We start from the raw sequence: 27,777 nt of genomic DNA on the forward strand, positions 1-27,777 counted from the left end.
AATTTGGAAAAATCCAACCTTTAAGGACACCAATTTTCTTTGTGAATGAATAATGTATCATAAATAAATAAATGTTCTTCCTTAAAATACAGGGTGCATAAGTTTGGACATCCCTATGTTAAATTCCCATAGAGGCAGGCAGATTTTTATTTTTAAAGGCCAGTTACTTCATACTATGCATCCTGATAAAGTTCCCTTGGCCTTTGGAATTAAAATAGCCCCACATCATCACATAGCCTTCACCATACCTAGAGATTGGCATGGAGTACTTTCCATAAGATCATCTCTCAATGCAAATCAAACTAGCTATTAGGCTAGCTGAAATAAAACCATGCCAATCTCTAGGTATGGTGAAGGCTATGTGATGATGTGGGGCTATTTTAATTCCAAAGGCCAAGGGAACTTTATCAGGATGCATAGTATCCTGGATCCATGAAGTAACTGGCCTTTAAAAATAAAAATCTGCCTGCCTCTATGGGAATTTAACATAGGGGTGTCCAAACTTATGCACCCTGTATTTTAAGGAAGAACATTTATTTATTTACGATACATTATTCATTCACAAAGAAAATTGGTGTCCTTAAAGGTTGGAATTTTCCTAATTTTTTTAAATAAGCCATTAAGTTCAGTTTCCAAAAGATGATTTTTTATTCCTCTTTTTAGTCAACTTTAGCATGGGTGTCTAAACTTATGCATAGCACTGTATATATTAGTGTACAAATACCTAAAAAAATATTCTTGAGATTTATCCAGTCAGCGATTCGGCGTAACTTGTGCGCACACTTGACGCTCTCGAGAGCGGGCCGCTCATTACAGTCAACATACTGCGCCTCTCTCCCTTCATTGGCTTTGGGCTCGAGATGGATTTGACGTACCAGAGCAGCAGAGGCTAAAGCGGATAGCCAAACAAGAAGCACAATATTTTTACTACACCTTAAAGCAATCATGAACGTAGTGTCGGAAACGGATCGTCGCGGGGGTGTCGATATCGAGGAGTAGGCTAATATTCTCTCATTCATCCAGTATCAGTTGTCGATGAACTTATATGACCGACTATATTAGGCTTTGTGCAGGGAAACAATAATAATCAAACGACACGGAAGGAAGACAAACACAGAGAAAAGCGTCTGCTCTCCCCTTTTCATCCATGCATGTCTCAACGTTAAAGGTTTAAACAACATGTCCTGCTCTGGCAACCTCATTTGGGATGTAAGAAAACGCACCATTGGATGCACAGATCCATTTGCGGTCAGGACAAAATATTTAGGTAAGAAACTACGACCAGTATGCATGACACACTTAAAAATCAGACTTGTTTACGAAGACCTTTTTAGGTGACAGCTGTCATTTGAGCTTGCACACAGGACAGGGACTGGTTAAAGATCATCTGACCTGTTACTCTGATGCTGATCTGTTTTCAGAACGGCACAATGGAATCGTACCATTTCGGTTAAGAATAGAAAAAAATTAAAAAAATAATGAAATGTCAAACTGATTGGTCTGGAAAGAGCTCTGTCTCAGATTTTCAGATTTAAGGGGAAGTAGGCTACTTGTATTTTGGCTACAATGTTCTTCTTCCTTTTTTCCTTTTTAATTTTACCCATTTAAATTATGCATATCTCACAATTGCATATTATATCAAAAATGAAATAGACCAATGATTCATTAGGTATCAATGATTCATAAGTCCTTTGTTTCAAAAGGTTGTTTATGTTCCAAAATATCGAAGAAAACATTTATGTATATATGATTTAAAAAAAATATATAGGGCTATAAAATGGCTCATAAGTGCCAAAAACGTTTTTTTTAAATCGCTCTAACAATTAAGAGCAATATAATTTAAGAAGCATACGAAGAAGGATCTATCTGTTATGAAACATGAGATATTATTAGGTTTTTGATTTAACTTTTTTATGCATGCAAATTTGCGTAATTGACTGTCAGTCTTTATGTTATTGAAGGGAATCATAGTGTGAAGATGTTGTAATAATCCATCAAAACATGCAAAACACAACACTGCCACTGATTTGTTTTATTATTTAATCTGTTATGTTTTTAATAACTTTAGACAGAAGGTTTTTCTTTTTTTACATTAGCAAGCTTGTTTTTCCACAAAATTTCACTTGACTAACAAGCGCTTTTGATTTTGACACAAAACATGTATTGTTGTTTTGATTTTCAGTTACAAATTGATATGGCTTGCAAATATATTTTATTTATTGCCATAAATAGTTTAGCTCTTATTTATTTTTAGATCGAGAACCTCAGTGTTACCAAATCAGGATTGAAAAATGTTTCTAAAAAAGTTCATAGTTCACACAAAAATGTAAATTCTGTCATTTACTCACCCTCACATTATTGATTTTTTTCTTTCTTTACAAAATTAGTTAAATCATGGATTGTCCATGCTGTAGCCTATTTCTCCATATAATGAAAGTTAAGAGGTACAGAGGCCGTTAAGATCTAAAATGACAAAAAACAACATTAAAAGTACCACAAACCTAGTCCATGATATGATGTTTGCACTATATTAGTCTTGTAAAGCCATATTATCGCCTTGTGTAAGGGTTAGGGTTTGAAACAGATCACTCTAAATTGTAATGTAGACATGCATTTTCTGTAAAGCTGCTTTGAAACAATATTGTGAAAAGCGCTATACAAATAAATGTGAATTGAATTTAATTGAAATGGTAGACAGATTTTTCATTTCTGGGTGAACTTTCACTTCATATTTTCAATTCACAATCACATTTTGATTCAGTATTACCCTGTCACTGTGCCTCCGTAAACTGAACTGAACATTTATTATAGGAATAAATAGGAATTGTGCTCATGGCTTGACAGTGAAGAGAATCTGACATTATCTGACCTCTAAAAGTCATTTTCACTCAAATCAGGCAAAAGAATATTTGACTTCACTGGTGAATAATATGTAGCTCTGTTGTGTAGTCAGACATCCCTCTCTGCAACATTACACTTGAGCTGAGAGACCTGAGAGAAGTGTCAGCCAGTCTTGGCAGACTTCAAAGCACGCTTATGTAATAGAATCCACCTGGTCTGACCCAAATATGTATTTTAAACAAGACCAGCTCAGCTCATTTCTTCTCTGTACCCTAAAAATTGGATGCTGAATTCTGTTTGGTTAATGACTTGCTCCAATATGTTCAGTGTTTTGTGTCTGTGAGCTGTTTTGCTCTGGATCTCACATTCAGATAGTGATGATAGCATATCATTCAGAGTGTGCCAAATTTAGCTCGGCTCTTGTTCATATTATGAAACCTGCAAGCGCTAACCGTTGGAAACAAAGATCAGCCAAAAATACAACAGAGTATCTGTTTTATGCATTTGTGAATGGAGTGAGAGTAGATTTACATCCCTACAAATGTTCTCAAATTCTAGTCTACAAATCCCAACCCAGTCCAAAATGCTGAGATTTTGCATTTTATAAGTGAATACCAGCTTTTGCTTGATTTTGGCACGTGTGATCTGCCAGTATAGAGGTTGTACTATCAATGCATAGAGCAATGTCATCTCAGGCTGTTGCTCTTCTCCAGGCTTGCACCATTGAACATGTTTGGCCTAAGTTTGCCTCTTGCTATTTGTAGCTCCTTATTACACAGGCTGAAAATACAGCCATGGAAAGATCTGTCATTTACCAACCACACGCAGTTATCTGCTTGTCAGGAATAAAAACATAAATGATTCTTTATGCAAGAAGTGCCAGTTGTGGCTTGCTATTGTCGTTGTAGTGCACCAGCATTGTTGGGTCTTAACTACAGTATTTGCATGTCAAATAAATCTATGGTATTTTATAAGAGATTAGACGAACAAAAACAAAACAACATCCACAAACTTGAGATTACCACATCAGTGTATGACAGGATGTTTTCCGTCTTTGGACAGCGACTCAGCAAATACAGGAGGTAACGTAATAGCGTTTTGGCATTTCTCCAAAGCAGTGAAGATATATCGGCAGCCATTAACAATCATACTAGCCTCCTCAGGCACATAATATAGTTTTATACACACTCCAGCTTTGATTTACAACATAAATGCGCTTTCAACCTTAGATTAGTGTACATGTTATTCATATAATAATTCATATTCTTATCCTTTGTTTGTCCTATACTCAAGTCTCCATTTGTGTCTGATGCTCTTACCCTCCAGCAGTTCTTTTTTTCTCTCTTTTTCTTGTCTTGTAAATGACTTAAAGGGTTAGTTCACCCAAAAATGAAAATTCTGTCAGTAATTACTCACCCTCATGTTGTTCCAACCCCGTAAGACTTTCGTTCATCTTCGGAACACAAATTAAGATATTTTTGATGAAATCTGAGAGCTGGATCACTCCTCCACAGGCTTATGGACACTATAACTTGCTGGCCCAGAAAATGTATTAAAGACATTGTTAATATAGTCCAAGTGACTCCAGTGGCTCAATCTTAAGTTTATAAAGCGACAAGAATACTTTTTGTGCGCAAAAAACAAACAAAAATAACGACTTTATTCCACTATTCATTTCATTCTCTCTCTGTGCCTCGAGTTAGTTTACGTAGTGTTTTTGCGCAGCGCGTCTGTGTTGCACGTCACCACGTAGGCTCACTATTGGGCGATGCTGGTCATGTGTGTGATGCGTGGTGACGTGCAACACAGACGCGCTACGCAAAAACACTATGTAAACTAACTCGAGGTCCAGAGAGAAGGAAATGAAAAGTGGAATAAAGTCGTTATTTTTGTTTGTTTTTGCGCACAAAAAGTATTCTCGTCGCTTTATAAACTTAAGATTGAGCCACTGGAGTCACTTGGACTATATTAACGATGTCTTTAATACATTTTCTGGGCCAGCAAGTTATAGTGTCCATAAGCCTGTGGAGGAGTGATCCAGCTCTCAGATTTCATCAAAAATATCTTAATTTGTGTTCCGAAGATGAACGAAAGTCTTACGGGGTTGGAACAACATGAGGGTGAGTAATTACTGACAGAATTTTCATTTTTGGGTGAACTAACCCTTTAAGAGTAAATGGGACATATGCTGATCTTGTTTAAACTGAAAGGTGTCATTTTAGAAATAGTGGTTGACTTCCAACTTCCAACCAAAAACTGTTAACACTGTGGTGCTATCAACACATTGCTGTTGTTTGTTTGAGTGGCCTGATGTTTCAGCATTGGATCTACTTGCACTACCATTCTTTAGACCACATTTATTTGATCAAATATACAGTAAAAACAAATATTGTGACATTATATTGTCATTTTAAAAATATATAATTTAAAATTTACATTTTAAAATGTAATTTAACCTTGTTATTGCCCAGATGAAACAGTCATTACTCTAGTCTTCAGTGTCACATGATCCTTCAGAAATCATGCTGAATTGCTGCTCAAGAAACATTTCTTATTATTATCAGTGTTGAAAACAGTTGTACAGCTTTTTTTGTGGAAACTGATACATCTTTTTTCAGAATTCATTGATGAATGGACAATTCAAAAGAACAGCATTTTTTGTAACAATATAAAGGCCTTGTCTCATTCTTGCTAAATAAATTTCTTTCAAAATTCTGATGATGGGAAGAAACCTGTTTGGAAACAGTCAATTGTGCAATTACATTTGGTGCTGCTAGTAGCACAGAAATGACAGCTTTAAAGGGCTGAATTAAATGTGTGTTTAATGTGGGACACATCAGTTGTATGTCCTTGTGAATACTCTCTTGTGTGGTTAAACAGACAATGCAAATGACTGAGTTTGTAAGTGAAAGGAGATGCCTCAATAAAATGTGTTATTTCCTTTTCTGCAGGCAGAAAAGAGTTTGTGCAACGACTGAAGCTTGAAGCCGTTCTCAGTGTGCACGATGGATGTGTAAGTCACTAAACCCTTTGTTTCACCTGTACTCAAGTCTCCATTTGTGTCTGATGCTCTTGCCCCCCAGCAGTCTTTTTTTTGTTGATTAATTTCTTTCCTTGACAAATGTGCCTGTAGGAGAATGTGTCTGTCTGGGTTATTTTGTCTCAGGGGAATGAATCGTTGTGCTTGTATTGAGTGTGAGTGTTGTGTGTGCGTCTCTTTCTACCCACTTATCTGTGGCTCCTGTTCTTTATCTGTCAGTGATTTAAACTCAAAAGCTGATAGGTGCCAGACAGCCACCGGGGACGTCATTTTGTCAATGTTTCTTTACTGCTGGGACATGTACTCTATTTTAATTGCAAATCTAATATCCGTTAACGGGCTTTAAAAAACTTGCAGTACCGAGCTGGCGCAAGTTTTCAATTTGTTTGTATCAGTGAAAAGGATTCTGTATTTTACTACAGTACCGTGAGGATTTGAGGCCTGAACAGAATGCAGCAGTTTAATATGGTCTACCAAGGATTGTTCACAATAAGCAGATATAACACATCACATTTGTAAAACCCCTGCTGCTAGATGTCATAGCTACACCATTTGGCTGCAATGAGCATCTTTCTCAATTGACACCCATTTAAAAAAAAAAAAAAGATATTGTATTCTGACGAAATACACTACCATTAAAAAGCTTGGGTTCAGAATTTTTTATTTATTTTATTTTTTAAAGAAATTGATACTGTTATTGAGCAAAGATGCTCTGAATTGATCAAAAGCGACTGTGAAGACATTTACAGTGTTACAAAAGATTTCTCTTTTTAAATAAATGCTGTTCTTTAAAACTTTCTATTCATCTAAGAATCCTGAAAAAAATGATTATGATTTCCACAAAAACGTTAAGCAGCACAACTGTTTTTAACATTGATAATGATAAGAAATGTTTCTTGAGCCTCAGATCAGCATAGTACAATGATTTCTGAAGGATCATGTGACAAGACTGGAGTAAGGATGCTGAAAATTCAGCTTTACCATCACTGGAATAAATTATTTTTTTAAATATATTAAAATAAAAAACTTTTTATTTTAATTTTTTTTTTTTTATCAAATAAATGCAAATGGAGTACTAACAGATTATCCAGGTTGTGTAAAGCCCTAAATGACGGATTTATGTTATAAACATTAAATAAGCAAACCTTTATAAAAGTATAATTTATTGAATGAATGTGTAATAGGGTTGCAAGTGCAACTAACAATAGATAATGATAACCTAGTGATCTAGTCTATCTCTCTCTTTGTTAGGGCTAAATATTTCTCATAAATGAAAGAAAAATATGTGTTTGACCATAAACTGCCTATCATACATATCTATTTCTCTCCCTAAAAAGAACATAGAATTTGTGTCTCTTTTTTTGCTTTATAAAAGCTATCCCTATTTGTGAAAATTATTAACAGATTCAGTTTATAAACAGTTTGTTTATACCATTTGATCAGATGGCCTTTCTCTATGGCCTTCCTTTTTTAACTGTGTCAGCTGGTGTATAAAACCAGGACAAATGCACACTGTGCATTTTTAACTTCAAGAAGAGATAGATGTCTTTTATCACCTGACATTGGGGTAACGTTTCAGGTTCTGTTCCAGTGTTGCCTCATTATAAAGCAGACTCCCCGCATTCCCTAATGACACAGTTCAGACTGCTTTCAACACTTGTTATTTTAACATGCAATGCATCTTACTAAATCTAACACAATCTAAATCCATCTCCCCACTACACAAAGCAGAGCAGTATGAAAAGCGGAAGAGCAGAATGAGGGATAAATGCTTAATCCCTCCCAATGATGTTATTTTTGAAAGGCAGAGGTCAAAGGAAATGGACCCTGTGTGATGATGTTTGAGCTGCTCTAGAAAGGGGAGGAAAAGAGCGTATCAACCTTGAGTTAATGAAATATTGATTGCTTTCTCTTAAAGGCACAGGCAGCACACTCTACCTCAGCTCTAAATTGTTAAAGCAGGAATTTATGTGATGGTTAAAATAATGGTGTTATCAGTGGAGCTCAGTTAATGATGTCATCAAATAGAAACTTAGTGGAACACAAAAGAATAATTCTTCGAAATTGTGTTCCAAAGAAGAAATGATATGGGTTGTTATGTCAGTGATGACAGAGTTTTCATTTACGGTGAAAGATTTCTTTAAAGTCGGCATGAAACGGAAGTTGAGATTGTAATTTTTTCCTTGTTGTGACGTATATCCGAGTGAAACGGCTTCTGAAATGAGAAAAAAATGTAGGGCGGGGCTTGATTTCGTCCTTCGGGAATTGATTGGATCGTTGGAGGTTGGGCGTTGCAAACAAAATGGAGGCAGATTTGAATGCCAGTTTACATTCAGTTGTGGAGGATTTCTCTCCACCGGACTCCCCACCGTTACCCTCCCATGAAGGATTTTTTATTTTATTTTATTATTCCCACAAACCAAGATGAGTCAAGTCAAGTTATCAGCCTTATTAGACATTCTCTGTTATCAGTCAAGTTCACCCTCGAGAGCATCTCGATAGCCGCACCCTCATCGGCTCTGGCCGCACCCTTTCGCCATGGCACGTGACCGAAAGAGAAGAGAGGTCGTTTCGAGGGGGGAGGGAAGGGTAATGTATTTGATTAAAGATTATAAGGGTACATGAATTTAAAAAAAAAAAATGAAGTTCACAGATAAATCATTTATAATAAACACTACAATATTACATATAAAAAGAAGATTTGTCAAATTTGATTTCATGCCGACTTTAAAGAAAATGATGGGGACTGTGCTAAATAATGGCACAGTTTATGGGACAGAAGAATTAAGCTTTTCTTTTTTAGAGCAATCAATGTTGGTGTTCATAGCAGCTGGTTTTCGTGTTTCTTTAAAGGTTAACACCATATCCTGGAATGAAACAGGAGAATACATCTTATCAGGTTCCGATGACACTAACTTGGTTATCACAAACCCTTACAACAGAAAGGTAAGTTAAAGACAAAACTGCATTTCACTTTTGTTATGCATGCTACTGTATGCATTTTATTACAATAATGGATCATTTTGGATCGCTGGCGTACAATCAGTACCATATTGGTTATCGGACTATATTAAAGTTTTTTGATTCGATATTGTATAAGATTACCTCTATTTTAGAGGAAATTTAGATTACCTTTGCCATCATCCAATGCTCACTTAAAGTTTAGTTATTTTAATGATTGATTTTAGCATTTTAGCATTTTTTTAATTTATTTAGATAAAACACTATTTGGATAAAATGATATACAACACAGAATATAGAGTTTTTAATATCAGTCATTTATTAGTTATTGGCCATAACATGAAAATTATTATCTGTATTTGTATCAGCCAGAATTATCTAGAAAGGTTAATGCGTTGAATGCTGATCATTTTAAAATATCAAAGCTTTATTAAACCAAACTTTGGCGTATTTGTTGACATGTTTGTTCCATTTAAAATCGTTGTGCTTTTTCCTTTAGGTCAAGACGACTATTCGTTCAGGACATCGGGCCAACATCTTCAGCGCAAAGTTCATGCCCCACACTAACGATCAACAGATTGTGTCCTGCTCAGGAGACGGCATCATTTTCTACACACACACAGAAAAGAGCCAAGAAATCAACAGACAGTGCCAGTTCACATGCCACTATGGCACTGCTTATGAGGTACAGGTGTTAGAGGAAATAAAATCCACAAAGTGTCTTTGTTTGTAGTCGAGGTGTGGTGAGGTGGAGGTTGACGTCTCACATATTTCTTACTTTCTGTTTCTGTCTAAAGATAATGACGGTGCCAAATGACCCCTATACCTTCTTGTCCTGTGGAGAAGATGGTACAGTGAGGTGGTTTGACTTGCGGATGAAGACGAGCTGCACAAAGGAGGACTGTAAAGATGTAAGAATGCATTGAACATGTTGTAGATACATACATCACCAAATAAACCAAAAGGCTCAGCAAGTTTCTTCCTGGTGGTGCTCTGGGGAGGGGCTGCTGTACTGATCTGAGATCAGGCTCCCCTCCCTCATCCCTCAATGTCACCATTCCCGCTGGTGAATAACACTGATGCAGTGCTGCATGCACCTCAGATATATTTCTCAGGAAGCAGCCTGCAACCTCGAACCCACAGAGCGTGTGCTGTGAGGACGGTATTGGCCTGAAGGCATGATTGCTTTCTATTTCTATCAGAAGGCATTTGTTTGTAAGACAGAGACAACACACTGTTTGTACTCTGCTTGTGTTCTGCCAGTAGTAGAATCAAACAGGTTTAATATACAGTACATGTGAAGTGGGATTTGAACCAAAGAGATTTTTTTATGGGCGGGACTATATTATATGCTTAAAAGGTGTGCTTGTGCTATAAAAATGAAATAATAAATAAATAATAATAAAATAAATGCCATATGGTTTGGTATTTTGTTATCTGATGGGTATATAAAAATGGGTATTTTAAATTGTAATAATATTTCACATTATTACTGTTTTTACTATATTTTTGATCAAGTAAATGCAGCCTTGGTGTGCATAAGAGACTTGTTTTAAAAACATAAAAAAAATCATGCCCTTTTGATAGTCAACCAGCATTATTGGTTATATTCCAAATGATACTCTCAGTCAATCTGAAAAAAAATTGCTCTATTTGCCCTTTGTGTTTGTTTCACTAATGTTTATTTAAAGATGTCCTGATAACCTGTGCTGTGGTTTTCAAATGTTACATCCCACATATTTATTTTCTGTTTGTCTATTTGACGTCATTCCCCACTTTCTCTCTCTCTCTCTCTCTCTCTCTCTCTCTCTCTGCTGTCCCTTATCAGGACATTTTGATTAATTGCCGGAGAGCCGCTACCTCAATATCCATTTGCCCCCTAGTCCCCTACTATCTTGCTGTGGGCTGTTCAGATAGCTCCGTGAGGATCTACGACAGAAGAATGCTGGGAACAAGAGCTACGGGTGAGAAATGGTTCATGTTCATGATTTCAGCCTTTCTTTAAATCATGTTTAGAGAGGAACAAATACCTACCACATGATTTCACAATCTTTTATATTTAGCATTAGGAGCCAGACATGGATCTGTGACTTATACCACAATAAGGTCTTGAACTCTCAGAGCTCATTTGAGAAGGATAGCTTATATTTTTAAGTTCTCCTAAAGATGACTTCACATTCTCTGAATCACCGAAAAATTCAGTTCCTACTTTAAGCTTGTTTAAAATATTAAGCTAAATTTTGAATGTTGCATCATGTTGTCTTATAAATGTTTTTCTGTTCCGCTAGGTAACTACATGGGCAGAGGGACGACCGGCATGTGTGTGCGTTTTGTCCCAGCCCACCTGTCCACCAAATCCTGTCGCGTCACCTCTCTGTGTTACAGTGAAGATGGACAAGAAGTGCTGGTCAGTTACTCCTCTGACTACATCTACCTTTTTGACCCCAAAGATGACCAGGCCAGAGAGCTCAAGGGCCCTTCTGAAGAGCGGCGAGAGGAGGTAAGCTGATATCAGCAGGATGTTCTTCGGCCATTTTAACACTAGAGCTTATGTTGTGCACCTGAGCTAACTTGTTTCAGAGAAGAGTTAATTTACTAAATTTGAAAAACATCGACAGATAATTCAAAATGCTTTACATCATTTTAGAAAGATCAAAATTAAAATATTTTGTCTGTTGCGTTTCACTACTTCAGAAAATCTCCCTCAGTACGGGATGCTAATAGGGATCAAGAAAAGTAGGGGTTTAAAGCACCCTGTGAAAATAGGCAGAGAGAAAGATGTGAGGGAGAATTTGTGGAAAGATACGATAGATTCCAAGTGCTGACTAGTGGAATAATTTATGGAAAATATTTAAATCGGATAAGAAGATCACAAGAACACAGTGTCTCTTGTGTTTTTCACATTGTGAGAGCAGAACAAAAAGGAAATGCTCAAAAACCCACAACACAGAGCTTGATTAGACTGAAATATATCTCTTGCCACAGAAGTTCTTGTGATATTAGTCACATTACAAATACCAGACATTTCAGTATTTAAGATTGAGATGGTTAACTCGTGGTCTGTTATACAATGATTTAAAGTCACCATGAAATCCAAATTTCCATCCATTTATCTAATCAATTCCTGATGGACAAAATCAACATTTTATCTTGTTCAAGAAGCCGTTTAATTCGGATATACATCACAATAGGGAAGAAAAGACTATCTTAACTGACATTTCGTGCTGATTTTAAACTAAACTTTTCAAATTAATAAATTAAATTTACACAAGTGTGAACCTGCAGGGCTTTCTGTGCACATTGCGAACGAGCACAATACGAATTTAAAGTGAACTGAATTAGTATGTGAAAGCATCCCCCTACACCCCCTCAGTACGTGTACTCGACTGCAGACGCCAGAGTGCTACTTCTTAACTTTAAAGCATTCAGACTATATATTATGTAATCAAATTGCAACCTTTTGTAGTTTATTAATCGCACTTTCGATTTTAATTCCATGAGATGTGAAGCCCTAATGGAAATGGAGCCAGACATCTGAAAGTCAAGAGCGACTGGTCTGGGGGCAAGTGTGTGCAGTTACTGTTCTTGCCTAAGGCAAAAACTAAATAAAGGACTTTTGAAGTTCTCTGCGCACTTGTCTCATGTACTCTGTGTAATCCTCAGCAGTATTGTGCTTCAGTGATGCAGTTTGAAATGAGTTTTTTAGAGAAGTGTCAGAGAGGATGGATCAAAAGACATTGCTGCTTTGGTTTAGGATGTGGATCACTGCTTGCTTCACTTCTGAGTGACATTCCCCTGTTAAGACTAATTGTGGCCAGGGAATGAAAATCTGATCTTTATATATTAAAAACCATATTAATGGTTTAATTGATTTATTCTGCAAGTGAAATTGTGCAGTTTTCATGGCCATTCCTTTATTTGTGCACCTTGGAATGAAATAGCAAAGAAAGTTAGACAGGCTTTGTGATTGGTATACCATGTACTAACCAGGCTTGATGCAACACGTTTCCAGCAACAAGTAATTTCTCTGTCACAATGAGTAGATTTTTCGCAACCAGAAAAGACAATATCAGCCAGAAGCATGACGTGCCCCTTGATACATTTAAAAAAAAAAAAAAAAGTATTTTTCTCTTATGCTCACCGAGGCTACATTTATCAATAGTAAAATAAAATTATTACAATTTAAAATAATTTTAATATAATTTAAAATGTAGTTTATTCCTGTGATTGAACACTGAATTTTCAGCAGCCATTACTCCAGTCTTTAATGACACATGATCCTTAAGATCATTCTAATATGCTGATTTGGTCAAATAGAATAGAACATTATTAATTGCTTTACTATTACTTAATCAAGTCTCTTTGATCTAAACTGCCAGTCTACAGACTTGTGTTGTGTTGGGATAGCAGTGGTGAAATGTGCTCGGTCACCGCTCTGGTCCCTTCAGCTGTCGTACGGTGTGATCAGCTGTGTCCGGATCCCCCGCGATCACATTCCTTTCCAAATAGAGGTGCAGAAACACGCAGAGCTCCACTGCCGAGACAGAAATAGGCACCTAGTGTACAATGATTGTCAGCGAGAGTGAAGGAGGTTCCGTTGACTTCAATAAATCTTTGCTACAACACCAAGATTTTAATCAATTGTTTTGCGACCAGTGAATGTAGAGCTGGTGCGGTGTCAAATTGTTGAGGGCTGAGTATGGTTTACTTATGAATGGTGTCCAAACAGAATGGAGGTTAACTGCTGATAAACTAGGTTAAATCAATCAAGTATTCAAATTTACATTTTAAGTATTAAATGGTCTTGTAACAGAGCCATTCTGCAAGTTTTACTCAAAATAAACAGCACCTTAACCACAAGCACCTTGACAGTCTGCATGTGTCCTCTCCAGCCTCTTAACAAAGTAAAAAAAGATTAGCTCATTTTATCCCTTCATGTGAAGTGGGGAGAAGCTGCAGTGCTCATTATTATATTATTTTTAGAATGAACACATTGGTCTCTGATGTGCTCTGTTTAGTCTAATGTGGCTATGTTAGAGCTGGTGCTTGTCTTGTTAATACACCCGGACACCCAAAATAGAGTGTCCTGACTGACTGAGATGGTGAAAGTTGTGTGAGGAGTGAGGCACGTGGAAAGGTGGCCTCAATAGTTTATCCTATCACCATCTCAAGGTCTTAAATTTTTTCAGACCACGGACCCCTTGTTGGATTGGATACTGTTACACAATGTATCAAATTTAGTGTTGAATTTTAAAGGGATAGCCTAGATCACTCCAAAATAAAATTCTGTCTTCATTTACAGAATTCATCATGAAAATCAATGATATCCAATGTTGTTTGGACTCCACATGACTTTCAAAATATCGTCTTTTAATTTTGAAAGACATGAATATGATTGAATAATGACGGAATATTTTGTTAGTGTACTATCCCTTTTAGGGCTAGTCTATAAAAGCATATGTATTGTACAGTATTAATGTATTTACAAACTTTATTATGCTAAAGCCATTAAAATAAGCAATATTGATGTACAGAGTCATCACTACATTGTAACTGGTGAAACAAATAGACATTACTTTAACTTCTCATGTTGAGATTTGGTTGAAGTGAACTTAATATTGTAATTGAAAACCATGTTGATGTTCTGTTTCACTTTGTAGGGTTGGGCATCTAAACCCTCCTTTACCATTATTAGACTTGCCCTCATATAAATGTCTGTTGGTCATTATTCCTGCAAACGTGCCAGTCTAGATAAGTGATGTCAAGGCTCGGGGTAGAGAGTGTTATTTTTAGGGCGTCTGAGAGGTTTTGACTGTGATTGGCAGCTTGTTGATGTGTGTTCCCACAGCTGAGGCAGCCGCCGGTGAAGCGCTTGCGTCTGAGAGGGGACTGGTCAGACACTGGACCGCGCGCTCGGCCTGAGAGCGAGAGGGAGCGTGATGGTAAGATGAGAACACGCAGACATGCCCTATCGATGTCACAAATTCTTAAGGCTGCGTTTACACTTGGCATTAACATGCGATCACCGTGATCCAAACAAGCAGATCTGATCATCAGCCAATAAGCACGTTTACATTTGTTCACAGATCTGTATCTGGAGAAGTGATTGGATTTCTGTTACCTGCACAATATTTAAATTAGGTCTGTAGTAGGCCTTTGTCATGGAGCATAAAACAATTTTTGCTTTATTTACAATTTACAATTTCCGCTTTTATCAATGGCACTGCCCATATAGCACATGATTCATATACAATCTCAAATAGGGTGCTTAATCTACCAGTTTCCCAATATTAATCTTGTATGATGAAACAAAGAAAAATGTTATTCCGACGCATTTTATTCCATGATCGAAAGGAGAACGCGTAAGCTACTGTATAAATATTTCCAAAGTTGATTATTCAAAAATAACTGGGTTGATCATGTTAAACGAGTCATATCATCCGGGTTATTGTAGACAGAAATGAGATATTATTTATAATAAACATGGTGAAACAATAAACACATAAAACATTAAAATCACAACTGAATACACCGGCAGAGCTGACAATGACCTCATTCAGATAATGTTGCACAATTAAAATAAAAGATGACACAGATGATATCATGTAAGTGTAAATAACCAGTTTTAAATTATTGTCAAGTTGAAATGCATTTAATTTCTTGTCAAAACAGCATCCAGCCATTATTTTCCAAGAGATTTATATGACGTCGAACTGTGAATGCAGATACGATGGCTAGATTGCGTTTACATTACACTGAGATCCGATCAGGATAGTGACTACCTCTGGACCAGGACACACTGATCCGATAAAATTCCGATCAGAAACGCGCGTACCCTTGTCTTTTCAATGTGTATGTGGACAACATCCGGATACAGGTCGCATGTTAATGCCAAGTGTTAACGCAGCCTAAGACACAGCAGTACGGATGGTACATATACACGAGGGCTCACTCAAATAAACACAGAGGGCTCTGTTAACAGACAGTTCTTCAGATATGAGTGTTCTTATATCAGAAATCTAAGGGTTGGGAATTTGAGCTAGCAAGGGATTTAGCAAGAGTTGAAGTATTACATTTCTTCATGTAAGTCATCCCTCACCATATTTCATACCTATAATCCCCTTGCTAATGGCTCTTTGTGGTGCTTTGTAGTTTTGTAGAAGTATTGTAAATTACTCCACTGTAATCACCCAAATAAAAAAAACAGTTATAAAGGTTGATCAAAATATCAAAGTTAATTTTAATATTTTTATTTTATGTTTTATTAGTTATACAACATCTGTTAGTCCAAAATGCCATAAAGCAGCATATTTTTATATGAGGATCAGCACTCCTTAGTTACAGCCGCACCTCATCAATATTTAAGTTTATAAAACCTGAAGTGTAACCAGTCCCTCGTGTTTAATACCGATAAGCTTCATGCTCATGTCTTTTTGTAGTACTTGGTTGTAAAACACTTTAAATTACACCACTGTAATCTTCAAAAACAAGGTTAGGTTTATTTCTAAATATCATAGTTAATCCAAAATATTATTATTGTGTTCTTATTTTATTTTTATATTGAATTTTTTATATTATTATTTTATTTCATATTGTATAATTTTTATTTTATTTTTTGAACAGTTCAAACGTTAAAGACCATCTTTGCTGAAGAATGTATCAGAGTAGAAACTCCTGATTTTCCACAACTCATTTGCACATCCACTTCATCTCCAGCTGTCTCTTCTATGAACAGAACTGTTATCCGCACTGGCATTCTCCTCCATTATTTTAACAGTCTGAGGCCCTCAGTCTCCAGTGTCTCTCAATACGTCTTTAATCTCTCTCAGTACCTCCGACTATGAATATCAACAACACTCACAGTCCGGGGAGCTTGTTAGCTTTTCACAGGGTTTTAGTCCAAAGACTGCTTCACTTCACTACTTCCCGGTGTATTGCAGCGAGCTCTTGAAGCGAACAGCAGGCTTCCAGTGCTTCTGCTTTCTGTGAGTGGAAAGATTTGAGGTTCTGATCTGGTTTGATATTGATTATGAAGAGATATGTTGTCTTTGCAGGAGAGCAGAGTCCAAATGTATCGCTCATGCAGAGGATGTCGGACATGTTGTCACGCTGGTTCGAAGAGGCCAGCGAGGCCCAGAGCAGCAGAGCACGTCCTCAAACTCGACCCAGAGGCATAACAGGTCAGGTCCACAATGCATTGAACTCTATGGAGACAATTTCAACTTTGATCTATTTGTTAATTAACGGTGCATTGAATCATTTGCACAGGAAAGGGTGTAAAGTCTGTAATTAAATGTCCTCTACTTAAAAAGTTTAATGATTTGGCTTCAGGTACAGCGGCTCGACCAGAAGGGACGTTTGCGACCTCGGAGACGCACGCTCCGGCACAGGAGCCTGCTGTGGTGTCGGCTGAAAGAGTGATGGAGGTGGAGACGCCTGCCACTGATGCTGTACTCGCACCTGCTGCTCCTACTGCACCTGCAGAGCCTCTCCCCAAGTCTGTCTCCTCCTCTTCCTCCTCAGGCTCCTCCTCCACGGTGACAGCTCCTCCCCCATCTAGCTCCTCCATGGAGAGCGGTGCATCCTCCTCTCTCCTCTCCTCCCCAGACACAGAGCAGAAGAGCCAGGATGAGGTTACGCCCACTCCCTCGGCCACACCCACTCCTTCAGCCACACCCACCCCATCTAGAGAGGCAGCTTTATCTGGTAAGATGACACAATTGACAAAAGTCACATATCTTTTAGATTGCATTTACATGTTATGAGACAATGAGCATGTTTACATGCACATCATTTGCCATTTAAAGTACTTATTATGGTTTTATTCAGTTATATTTACATTCTCTACAGCTATTAAAATATTCCTCTATACATATTAATCAGCAAGCATATACTATGCCATTCAAAAGTTTGGTGTCAGTAAGATTTTCTATTGAAAAGTGACTTTAAAAACATTTATAATGATACAAAAGATGTCTATTTCGATTAAATGCTGTTCTTTTGAACTTTCTATCCATGGAATTCTGAAAAAAATGTATCACGGTTTCCACAAATAATAAAATAGAACAACGTATTAAAATAGTTATTTGTGATCACAGTAATTCTGTTTTACTGTATTTTTTTGGTCATATAAATTCAGCCTTGGTGAGAATGAGACCTCTTTCAAAAACACTTAAAACATTTACAGACCCCAAACTTTTAAACTGTGTTGTATATTGTTATATGTTCATTTCTTTTAATGTTTTGTGGAGGAAAAAACACCAATGTTTCTTCGATGGCTTGGTTGTTTTCCCCATGCAGCTCCCTAAATTACATTAGACATTGGCGCAATCAGAATTTTATTGTGCATGTAAATGCAGTCGTTGCTCCATAAATGTGATATGACTTTCTAATCAAATTCATCTCATTCAGTTTTTATAATGGGTCCATTTATCAGCTTTCAATCATCCATCTCTATGTGCTTCCTTTTTTAAGGCCTTTGTGTTTACCGATTTATTGTCCTCAGGTGGGGTTTCTTTCTTGAACATTGAGTGCCGTTAAGGCCTGCATCAACAATCCCACAAACAGAAGCAGGATGAAACATGTAGATGTCATTTGCCTTCTCTTAATTATGGACTGATAAATCCTTCCTATTTGCTCATGGTGTCATTGCAGGCATTTTCATGTGTGCGTTTCCATTAGAACATGAGTTTAAAGCACTTTTTTTTTTTTTTGGCGTGTGATGAAACCCTGCAGTCATTTCTGTCATCACTCAGCCTACAGCTTCAATCTTTAATTTGCACTTTTACCCATCATTCCTCCTTATCTATGATTTGACTCTCTTCTTTCCCCCCTTCCCATCAATTTTCCCCTTCTCTCTCCCTCTGACCCCACATTGTCAGAATATGGTCCTCACCGGCTGCCGGTAAGTTTAGTGTGTAGACGTTTGCAGAGACTGCTTCTCTTGTCCGACCCCCCTGGACAGGGCAGACGCACAATCCCTTCTATACCCGTGACCTCCAGACCACGGAGCTCAGCCCACACGGCTGCTGCTGCTGCTGCTTCTGACACAGGCCCTCCTGCAGGTTACCGTCCCCTCATAGCCCGCATCCCCGCTCTCCTTTAACCTCCTGACCCCTCTGGCTGCCTGTCTCATGGCTGTCCTGATTTGCTGCCGCTGCACCTCTGGCTATCAAGTGTGTTCCTCTTCCTCTGCCACACTGACGCCCACACATCTAACTTCTGCTCATTCACACTTACATTCACCAAAAGCAGAGCTCTGTTTCAAAACCTAGTGACATCTTAAAGCATCACAGATGCAAACCCAATGCAAAAGCAACCCCTTAGTTTTTGTTGTAATGTTACATACTCTAGTATTCAAAATTTTGGGTTTTTAGCAAGGCTGCACAAATTTAGTAAAAATTATAATATTGTGAAATATATTTGCAATTTTATATTTTAATATATTTTAATATTATATATGTATTCCTGTGATGGCTTTCAGCATCATTACTCCAGTCTTCAGTGTCACATGATCCTTCAGAAATCATTCAGATATGCTGATTTGCTGCTCAAGAAACATTTATTATTAACATTTTTTCAGGATTCCTCGATGAATAGAAAGTTTAAATAAACAGCATGTATTTTCAATAGAAATCTTTTGTGACATTATAAATGTTTTTTGTTTTTTTGACATTTTTGATCAGTTTAATGCATCTTTTCTGAATATTAGCAGCGCTTGTGTGGATAGTAGACAGTGAGGTAATTTACTAGATTTTGGCAAAACATATGTGTATGATTAATTCATTTGGAATGCAACCACACAGATATATATAGAGTTGGTTGGTGCTGTTTGACATTTTTTTCCCCTCCAATTTAAACTTTCAACACTGATACACATTTATCTTGTTCTTTTCAAACCTTCTCTTGTTCTTCTGCCCTTTGAAGAAAAATATGAAATGGTTAAGGGCAAACTGAACATATTTGTTTTCTTTGAAGCCAGGCACTTCAGGAATGGTTCATTTTTATTTGATAGCCCTCGTGTGCGCTTTTTGTATTTTGGGGCATAAAGTATTGCGCTATTAGCTTAACAACATCCTGACATCACATCATTCACAAACCTATAACAAAAATGAATGACTTCTGGTTGCTTTGTAGCTGCAAGTCACTGTCAGTGTGAACGCAGGTCTGGCATCTGAATAAACGTTTCTGTCGCCGTCATCCTCAACCTCTGAACTACGGATTGCTGTACGACTTATTCTGCTTGGAAGTGGATACTGCTTTAAAGAAGGCTGTGCATCAGTTTGTTCTTTATAAACTGTGCTCCTTTATTTGCTGACCTCCTGAATGTTTTTTTAGGAACAGCCTACCTACACAATCTTTAACCCTTGGCTTTGTGTCTTTAACTCAGAATTAAGCCTCTTAGACTCATCTTTACAGAGTTTGTGGCTTTTGAGTTTGCTGTGGGAAGGTTTTTTTATCCTACCTGTGCTGCAGTGTGTTTCCTGAGGATTTAGGGCTGCATTTTTATGTTTGTACCGGCTCTGTTGTTGCTTCAGTTTTTCAGTACGTTTTATTTTTGTTTCAGATTCTCCCTCATCTGTGGTAAACAAACAGCTCGGATCCATGACTCTGGATGAGGAGCAGGGTGCGTCCTTTCCTCTTTTTCCTTCCCTTTTCCTGATTTTCTTTGACTCCCTTGCGCCTGAGCTCTGTGCTTCTGTGATTGGAGCGGTCTTTGTCCTCAGTCATCTTAAGAAGACTCTTTCAGTGAACAGAGAAACTTCAGAAAGATACAGAGGCTTTCTGTGAAGCATCATCAGTTAATGGACATACGCTTAAGTCAATAATTCTCACAACTGTACCACTTTTTCTCCCCTTCTTTGGGGCCAAGTTCATATAAACCTCATCTTTCAAATAATCTCCTGTAGACAGCCACACATGATTATTTTTTTGTTTCTCATTCTTTAGTTAATGAGTTCACCCTCCGTGAGACTGATTTGGGCTTGCAACATCAGAATTTATCTTAAAGGAGTCGTATCACGAGAATTGTATTTTTATGCTATAAAAACATTCTGGAAATTCCAGAATCACAGAACTTCCTTCCCAGTTCAAAATAGTATTTATTGAAACTAAGCTAGAAAAAAAAGGGCAATGTCATATTAACAATATTAACAAAGGACTTTCCACATTTACACTACTATTCAAAAGTTTGGAGTCGATACGATTTTTTCAACTGTTTTTGAAAAGTCTCTTATGCTCACCAAGGTTGCATTTATTTGATTAACATTACTGTAAAAACATTAATATTGTGAAATACTATTACAATTTAAAATACATTTCTGTAATGGCAATGCTGAATTTTCAGCATTCATTCTCCAGTCTTCAGTGTCACATGATCCTTCAGAAATCATTCTAATAGGCTGATTTGGTGCTCAAGAAACATTTATTATTATTATCAATGTTGAAAACAGTTGTGCAGCTTAATATTTTTGTGGAAACCAGAATTCTTTGATGAATAGAACGTTCAAAAGGGCATTTATTTGAAATAGATACCTTTTGTAACATTATAAATGTATTTATTGTCACTTTTGATCAATTTAATATATCCTTTCTGAATAAAAGTGTTAATTTGCAATGGTGCAGGCCTGTTGGTGAAGTAATAAGGAGGGAGATAAGACATATATACTGTGCAGACTTTCAGTTTTTGCATTTTTTGTTGATGTTTTTCAATTATAATATTTTGTTTATGGTTCATTTATAAGTGAAAAAACTAAATGCTAAAATATGTTATGACTACTTTAAAATGATCTTGCTATTCTGCTTTGGAATATGGAATGTTTCCTAGGAACTGTGGAAACACAGATTTTGGAATTAGTGTCCTCTTTACTCCATACAGGCGTCTGCACATATTCCCCTTCAGAACAAGCTGTTCAAAGAAAGCTTAAACTCCTTTGATTACTTTCACTTTCTTTGTACTAAATCTCTTTGCTTTGAGTTAACTGCTTGCAGTTGTTGAACTTTAACAAACTCTAATCTAATTCTTTAGAGCATGAAGTCCATGTATGCAGCTCACTTTCCCACCCCATATATTGTTTATATATGTGTACTTCAGTTTTTCAGCAAAGACAATTCCCTTTTTTATTTCATTTTTTTAGACTATGCCAGGCACTAGGGTTGCCACGATACAAAGCAGAATGAAAGTGCTGTTACAATCCTTTTTTTAAAACAATAAACATTCATGTAAATATTAACAAATAAAAAGCTAATATTTCTTAATGAAATCTGAGCATCAAAAGCTGCTACGTGTGTGTACTGAATTGAGGTGTTTCTCAATTATTATTATAATTTTTTTGTACCACCGTAGCGGTAAATTTCACAACTGCACTAGGCACGACAATCACAAGAAAATATTTCAGAACAGTTGCATCATTAGCTGTAATTATGACGAATGTAATGTTCCTAAGGAAAGCCCTCATGTTTCCTCTGTCTTCTTTCCAGGAGGTGCAGAAGCAGCAGGACATGTAATCGGTGATCGGAGTGCAAGTATCAGTGAAGCTTCCCGAGAGACTACAGAAACCGTGCCATCCACATCAGCGCCCTCACTTGGCACTAGCAGCACTCCTCCAGGGCCTGGCCGGACGGGCACGGCAGAACCGGTCCTTAGTCTGCACTACAGCACTGAAGGCACCACCACTAGCACCATCAAACTGGACTTCACCGATGAGTGGTGAGTGGCCAGAGAATCAGCCTTGACCACCTCACACAAGGCTCGCTGTCAAATGCCTAGTTTGCACATGGTAGCCGATCGCCATATCCCGAATAAACAAAATAGTGTACAAAAATAATGCCAAGATATGTCTTTCTTTTGCGTTGTTCAAACAGCAAACATACTGTGCAACTTGTGCAATCTGACTCACAAGCAAAGAATTACTCTGAGGAACTGGTTCTTTAATGAATCACTCATAAAGGCTCACAAATTCTCAATATATTACTTTGAATCAGTCTGATAAATCCTTCACTGAGTCTGCAAGAGTGATTACTGAATCAACATGTGACTCATCTACTGAAGCACGAGTCTTTCCTTTCATTCAACTCAAAACGAAGCGTTGTGTACTTGCATAAATTTGTATCTGTTCTTGCATTCTCTGAGAATTGAACGAGTGTTTTTATTGTTAACTAAAAGTAAAACTAAGAAAAACAGTTAGTCTGTTAGTTGAAATAAAGCTGAAATAAATAAAACATAAATATTAGATGAAAAACCTAAAAATATAAAAAAGAAAGACAAATAAATAATGTCTTGGCAACTAAGTGAAATAAAATAGGTTGAATTGCTAAAACTAAAAAGAAAAATAGATTAGAATAAAATAAAATAAAATAGAAATATTGTGATTGTTATTTTAAACTATTAATTTGTTTTATTGATATATATCTGAAATAAAATAAAACAAATTTTAGATGAAAAAAATGTAACTTAATATAAGTTAAAGTATTAAAATTACTAAAACTAAAACTGAAATGAATTAAATGAAAGATAAAAAGAAATTAAATTAAATTAAAAAAAGCATATTACAAAAAATTCTTATCAAATAAATCTAATTCAAAAAGTGAATTAATACTATTGTATATTAAGGACACTTAAGTTTTCTCAAGCCAGCCAGACGTCAAATATATGCATATAAAACAAGTTCACAAAGACCCATTCTTCCGAATTGCAAATGTCTGTCTGAAATTATCCCTGGCTTCCTCCTTTTGTTTATTTTGAGTGTCATTTTTAAGAATAGCTTTTTGTAAGAAACAGATGACTAACTTTTGTCGGCATCTGTGTACAGGAGCAGCCCAGCGTCCAGTGCCAAGGGCAGCTGTGGAGGACACAAGCCTGTGGAGGTGCGTGAGAGCCAGACCAAAGAGGAACCCACGGGACAAACCTCATTGCAGAGTGAGTCAACAACCACATGCCCATTGCTACAGAAGTTGTGTAGGATGTGTGGCTTATTTTTGTGGGTTATCTTAACTTCACTTAACCAGGGTCAAGCCCACCCTCAGAGAATCAACCCACACCTGATGGGGCGCAAACTGCAGACAGTGGCAATGAAAAGCCCTCCATCAGCTCTCAAAACAGCACGCCACCGGCGACTCCACTAGAGGGCCTGTCTACTGAAGACAACACCGCTCGTCCCTCGGAGGAGCTCCAGGCTGCTGGTTCGGAGGACTGCAGGAGGAGCGAGACCGCAGGAACGGGCGGTCAGGGTTCGACTCAACCCTCCCGAAATAATCAGGACTCTGATGACAGTGACGACGACCCCATCCTTATCCCTTCTGCCAGGTACAGAGGAGGTCAGGGACAGAGGTATGGACTCTCGTCATGTCCAGATGTATAATGATGCAAATCCTCACGATGTGTAGCCAAATGTTATGACAGACGGGAAGTCCCATAAAATATGAGCATGTTTGTGTTAAACAGTGTTTATCTTTTGGTAGTAAAATTCTACTCTTCTCATTAGATTTAATTTCAGAGGATCAGCTGTAGGTGATAGGATGATAAGGTACTGTGATGTTTCAAAGACAGCCACTAATATTATCTAATTGCAAGGAGTGCTGATTTTATTTACTTGTCATTAACCTGACATTTATATTGTGTGGCTGTGTAAAATGTTATTCACTATATAATGTATGTAATGCAGATTTCATATTAACGTGAGACTGTACAAAATGTGTGAGCAATGAACCTTTGGTTTGTTACTAACCTAGCTAATTAATTTTATGCATGAATTTACAAGTTACCTTGGGTATAATTGTTCGGAGTTCAAAACCTGTATTCAGATTCCCACAAAAACTAGCAAAAAATGATACCAAGGCTTCATTTATTTGATCAAAAATACAGTAAAAAGACTACTGTTGTGAAATATTATTCACATTTTAAAGAACTGTTTTAATTTATTTTCAAATGTAATTTATTCCTGTGATGGCAAAGCTGAATTTTCACCATCCATTACTCCAGTCTTCAGTGTCACATGATCCTTCAAAAATTATATTTTTTAATATTCTGAGTGAGTTGTTGCTCAAGAAACATTTGTAACAGTTCAATGGTAGTGTGTGTTTTCCACAGTTTCCATGCTTTCACAGCTCTCTACTAAAAGTTGATTTAACTCCAAAAATGTTCTCTTAAAGAGACATTAACCAAAATACAAAGTCCCACTGTATATCCATCGAAAATACATTTGTAGTAAGTGAAATATCAACAAAAGTTAATTCTGTGTTATTATTATTATTAGATCATGATATGGGTGGATGATAAAACGGGCCGTAGTCTTGCATTAAAGGACAGATTTGAGCTATTTCTAGTGACCAGGATATAGAAAAAACACTTGAGGACTGACCCACAACACCCTAGCATCGTGTCGAGTTTTGCACGGTCATGCGACACTTACATTTTCTGCAGAATATGTAGAAATCAATTCAGATAAAATATTGTCTCTCTAGTTCAATGCTGAAAGATGTATCAAAAAGCTTGTGAAAATTTGACCATCCTGGACTAATATTGCATTGAGATGCTGTTGATTTGTAGTGTGGTTTTGTGCATTTCATAAGCGATATATTCTATGTGCTCCATTTTTATAGACGCTCCGCCGCAGCCCGCATCCAGGAGCTGTTCCGCAGGAGAAAAGAAAGACGTGAGATGGAGGAGAGTGAGACTCAGAACATCAGGAGACCCTCTGTCAAGATGATGTATAAGGGCCACCGCAACTCCAGGACCATGGTACGCTGGCAGTGTATTAGAGTCTGTTCACAGTCTGATGCATATCGAACACAAATAGCAACTTGCTTTTACTTCATTATTAGTTCTAGTACATAAACAATCATGTTTTGTAAAGAACCATTCACAGACATTTGGCTTTATTGACCTGGCTGTGCATGTAGATTAAGGAGTCGTGTTTCTGGGGGAATAACTTTGTGATGAGTGGCTCGGATTGTGGCCACATCTTCATCTGGGACAGACACACAGGAGAGCACCTGATGCTGCTGGAGGCCGACAACCATGTGGTCAACTGCCTGCAGCCTCACCCTTTTGACCCCAGTGAGCAAAAAAAAAAACACCTAACAACGATAGATTGAGCAAGCATTAAATGCTTTATTTTAGATGATTTGGATCTCATAATTTGTTTTTGCAGTTCTTGCTTCATCTGGAATTGACTATGACATTAAGCTGTGGTCGCCTTTAGAACAGTCACCGTCATTTAACAGAGTCCTTGCTGATGAGGTATGGACAATGTTTTCTGTTTGAATAAAGTTACGTTTTGATGTGTATATAAAGTGCATTCAGTAACACAGGCCTGCTGTTTGCTTTGAGAAGTAATTAAAATCCCCACTAGAGAGCACCAGAGCTCTTACGTTGTCTAAGGAACTGTTTCTGATTTACAGGCAGGCAAATCTATTAAATAGAGGCTTTTAAAGGCAGTTTTATATGTATATCTCTGCCAATGCCTAGAACTATAGGAGTAAAGTGACCGTTTATAGAAATGTACATATGGATTTAATTCTGTTTCTGTGTTGTAGGTGATTGCTCGTAATGAGTTAATGCTGGAAGAGACGAGAAACACCATTACCGTCCCTGCTTCCTTCATGCTCCGAATGCTGGCATCATTAAATCACATCAGAACAGGTGAACTTCTTCCTGTTCCTTTTTGAATATCTCTCGATTTGATCCGTCACATTCACATGTATTCATGTAGCAGATTTGTAGTGAGGTCTAAAAGCCTTAAACCACATTGAAAATTTGAGAGAGAAAAAAATGAATCAAAATATGTTAATGACCTAAAATTCAAAACATATTTATGATTCTGCACAATTTCTAGGTCTCTAATCAAAAATGTACACTACTGTTCAAGAGTTCGGAGATGGTAGGATTTTGAAAAAGAAGTATCTTATGCTCACCAAGGCTGCATTTATTTGATCAAGAAATACAGTAAAACATTGTGAAATATTATTACAATTTAAAGTAACTATTTCTATTTTAATTTATTTTCAAATGTAATTTATTCCTGTGATGGCAAAGATGAATTTTCAGCATCATTACTCCAGTCTTCAGCATTTTTTTTCTATCAATGTAAAAGTCCTTGCTTACACTTTTGATAAATTTAATGTATCCCTGCTGAAAAAAAATATTTAAAACAATCTTACTGAACTCAAACTTTTGAATGGTATTGTATATTTTTCACACTGATCACGCGATTTCCAGCTTCCATTGAAGCCTAAGATGCTCTTTGAATCATTCTCATATCAAGCTGGAAAAGATAATCATCAGCTTTTACACAAACCTGTGGAGTTTGAGTTCTGCTGTCATTAAAGCAAAAGCACTCCCAACACCAAGAATTTTAGTCTAATTATCTTTTAAAAGAAGTCTTATTTATCAATGATACTTGTACTACCATTTGGTTTTACCACCTTGAACGGGTGTCTAACTGACTGATCTTTCTTCCTCAGACCGTGTGGAGGGTGACCGTTCGGAAGGCTCTGGACAAGAGAACGAGGATGAACAGTAGTCCTCCTGCTAAAAGCGAATGGTTTTTTGCTACAGTGCACTTGAGCATTTGAGATTTGTACAAGTTACAAAATAGAGTATTTCCTTATTAGTTCAGTTTTTGGCAGTGTTATTTTTTAATGAGACTTTTCTAACTAATTACTCTATATGAGAGTAAACTGCGTCTGGGGAGTTCATGCAAATAAGATATGTAAGAAATCAAAAGACGGGACTAGACGGCTGGTGCTTGAGAGTATTTAAGTGCAATATTAATTTGTTAAATCAAACGGTTGAGCTTTGAACGGTGTTAAGTGTGAAATCTTATTGTAGCCTCAAATGAAGAACTCCGATGTTTGTATACCACGAATTATGCATGTCAAACATGAGTTTGCTGAAAACATGTTCTCTTAGTCTCTAACAATGTTGTGTATAAAAA

The 27,777-nt window shown here is 37.0% G+C and overlaps 1 protein-coding gene across 10 annotated transcripts; it reads left to right on the forward strand.

The window, feature by feature from the left end:
• Window positions 1-798: 798 nt before the first annotated feature.
• Window positions 799-27,777, forward strand: dcaf6 (ddb1 and cul4 associated factor 6). 10 transcript variants are annotated; one of them, XM_081368444.1, is made up of 21 exons: window positions 843-1,267; window positions 5,793-5,854; window positions 8,735-8,827; window positions 9,342-9,527; window positions 9,640-9,753; window positions 10,671-10,806; window positions 11,131-11,342; window positions 14,691-14,784; window positions 16,897-17,022; window positions 17,174-17,548; window positions 18,724-18,906; window positions 20,409-20,468; window positions 22,322-22,550; window positions 23,653-23,759; window positions 23,849-24,146; window positions 24,325-24,366; window positions 25,442-25,580; window positions 25,742-25,898; window positions 25,993-26,081; window positions 26,378-26,483; window positions 27,305-27,777. In XM_081368444.1, exons 1-21 carry the CDS (start codon window positions 1,180-1,182, stop codon window positions 27,361-27,363), a joined length of 2,955 nt encoding a protein of 984 aa, XP_081224570.1. In that variant the 5' UTR covers window positions 843-1,179; the 3' UTR covers window positions 27,364-27,777. The 10 variants fall into 10 exon arrangements, with proteins under 10 accessions (XP_081224573.1, XP_081224574.1, XP_081224575.1 ...); XM_081368442.1 differs by having other exon boundaries at window positions 852-1,267; window positions 23,849-24,170; XM_081368447.1 differs by lacking the exon at window positions 18,724-18,906 and having other exon boundaries at window positions 799-1,267; window positions 23,849-24,170.

This window comes from Scardinius erythrophthalmus (assembly GCF_964197995.2).
Source record: "Scardinius erythrophthalmus genome assembly, chromosome: 6".
In the NCBI taxonomy this organism is placed as follows: Eukaryota; Metazoa; Chordata; class Actinopteri; order Cypriniformes; family Leuciscidae; genus Scardinius; species Scardinius erythrophthalmus.

Excerpts from the sequence above, each read along its gene's own strand:
- dcaf6 (XM_081368442.1), top strand. The coding sequence starts at position 1,180 with ATGTCCTGCTCTGGCAACCTCATTTGGGATGTAAGAAAACGCACCATT. Across the intron at positions 9,528-9,639 it reads ACTATGGCACTGCTTATGAG|ATAATGACGGTGCCAAATGA; the intron begins GTACAGGTGTTA and ends TTCTGTCTAAAG. Across the intron at positions 14,785-16,896 it reads GAGCGAGAGGGAGCGTGATG|GAGAGCAGAGTCCAAATGTA; the intron begins GTAAGATGAGAA and ends TTGTCTTTGCAG.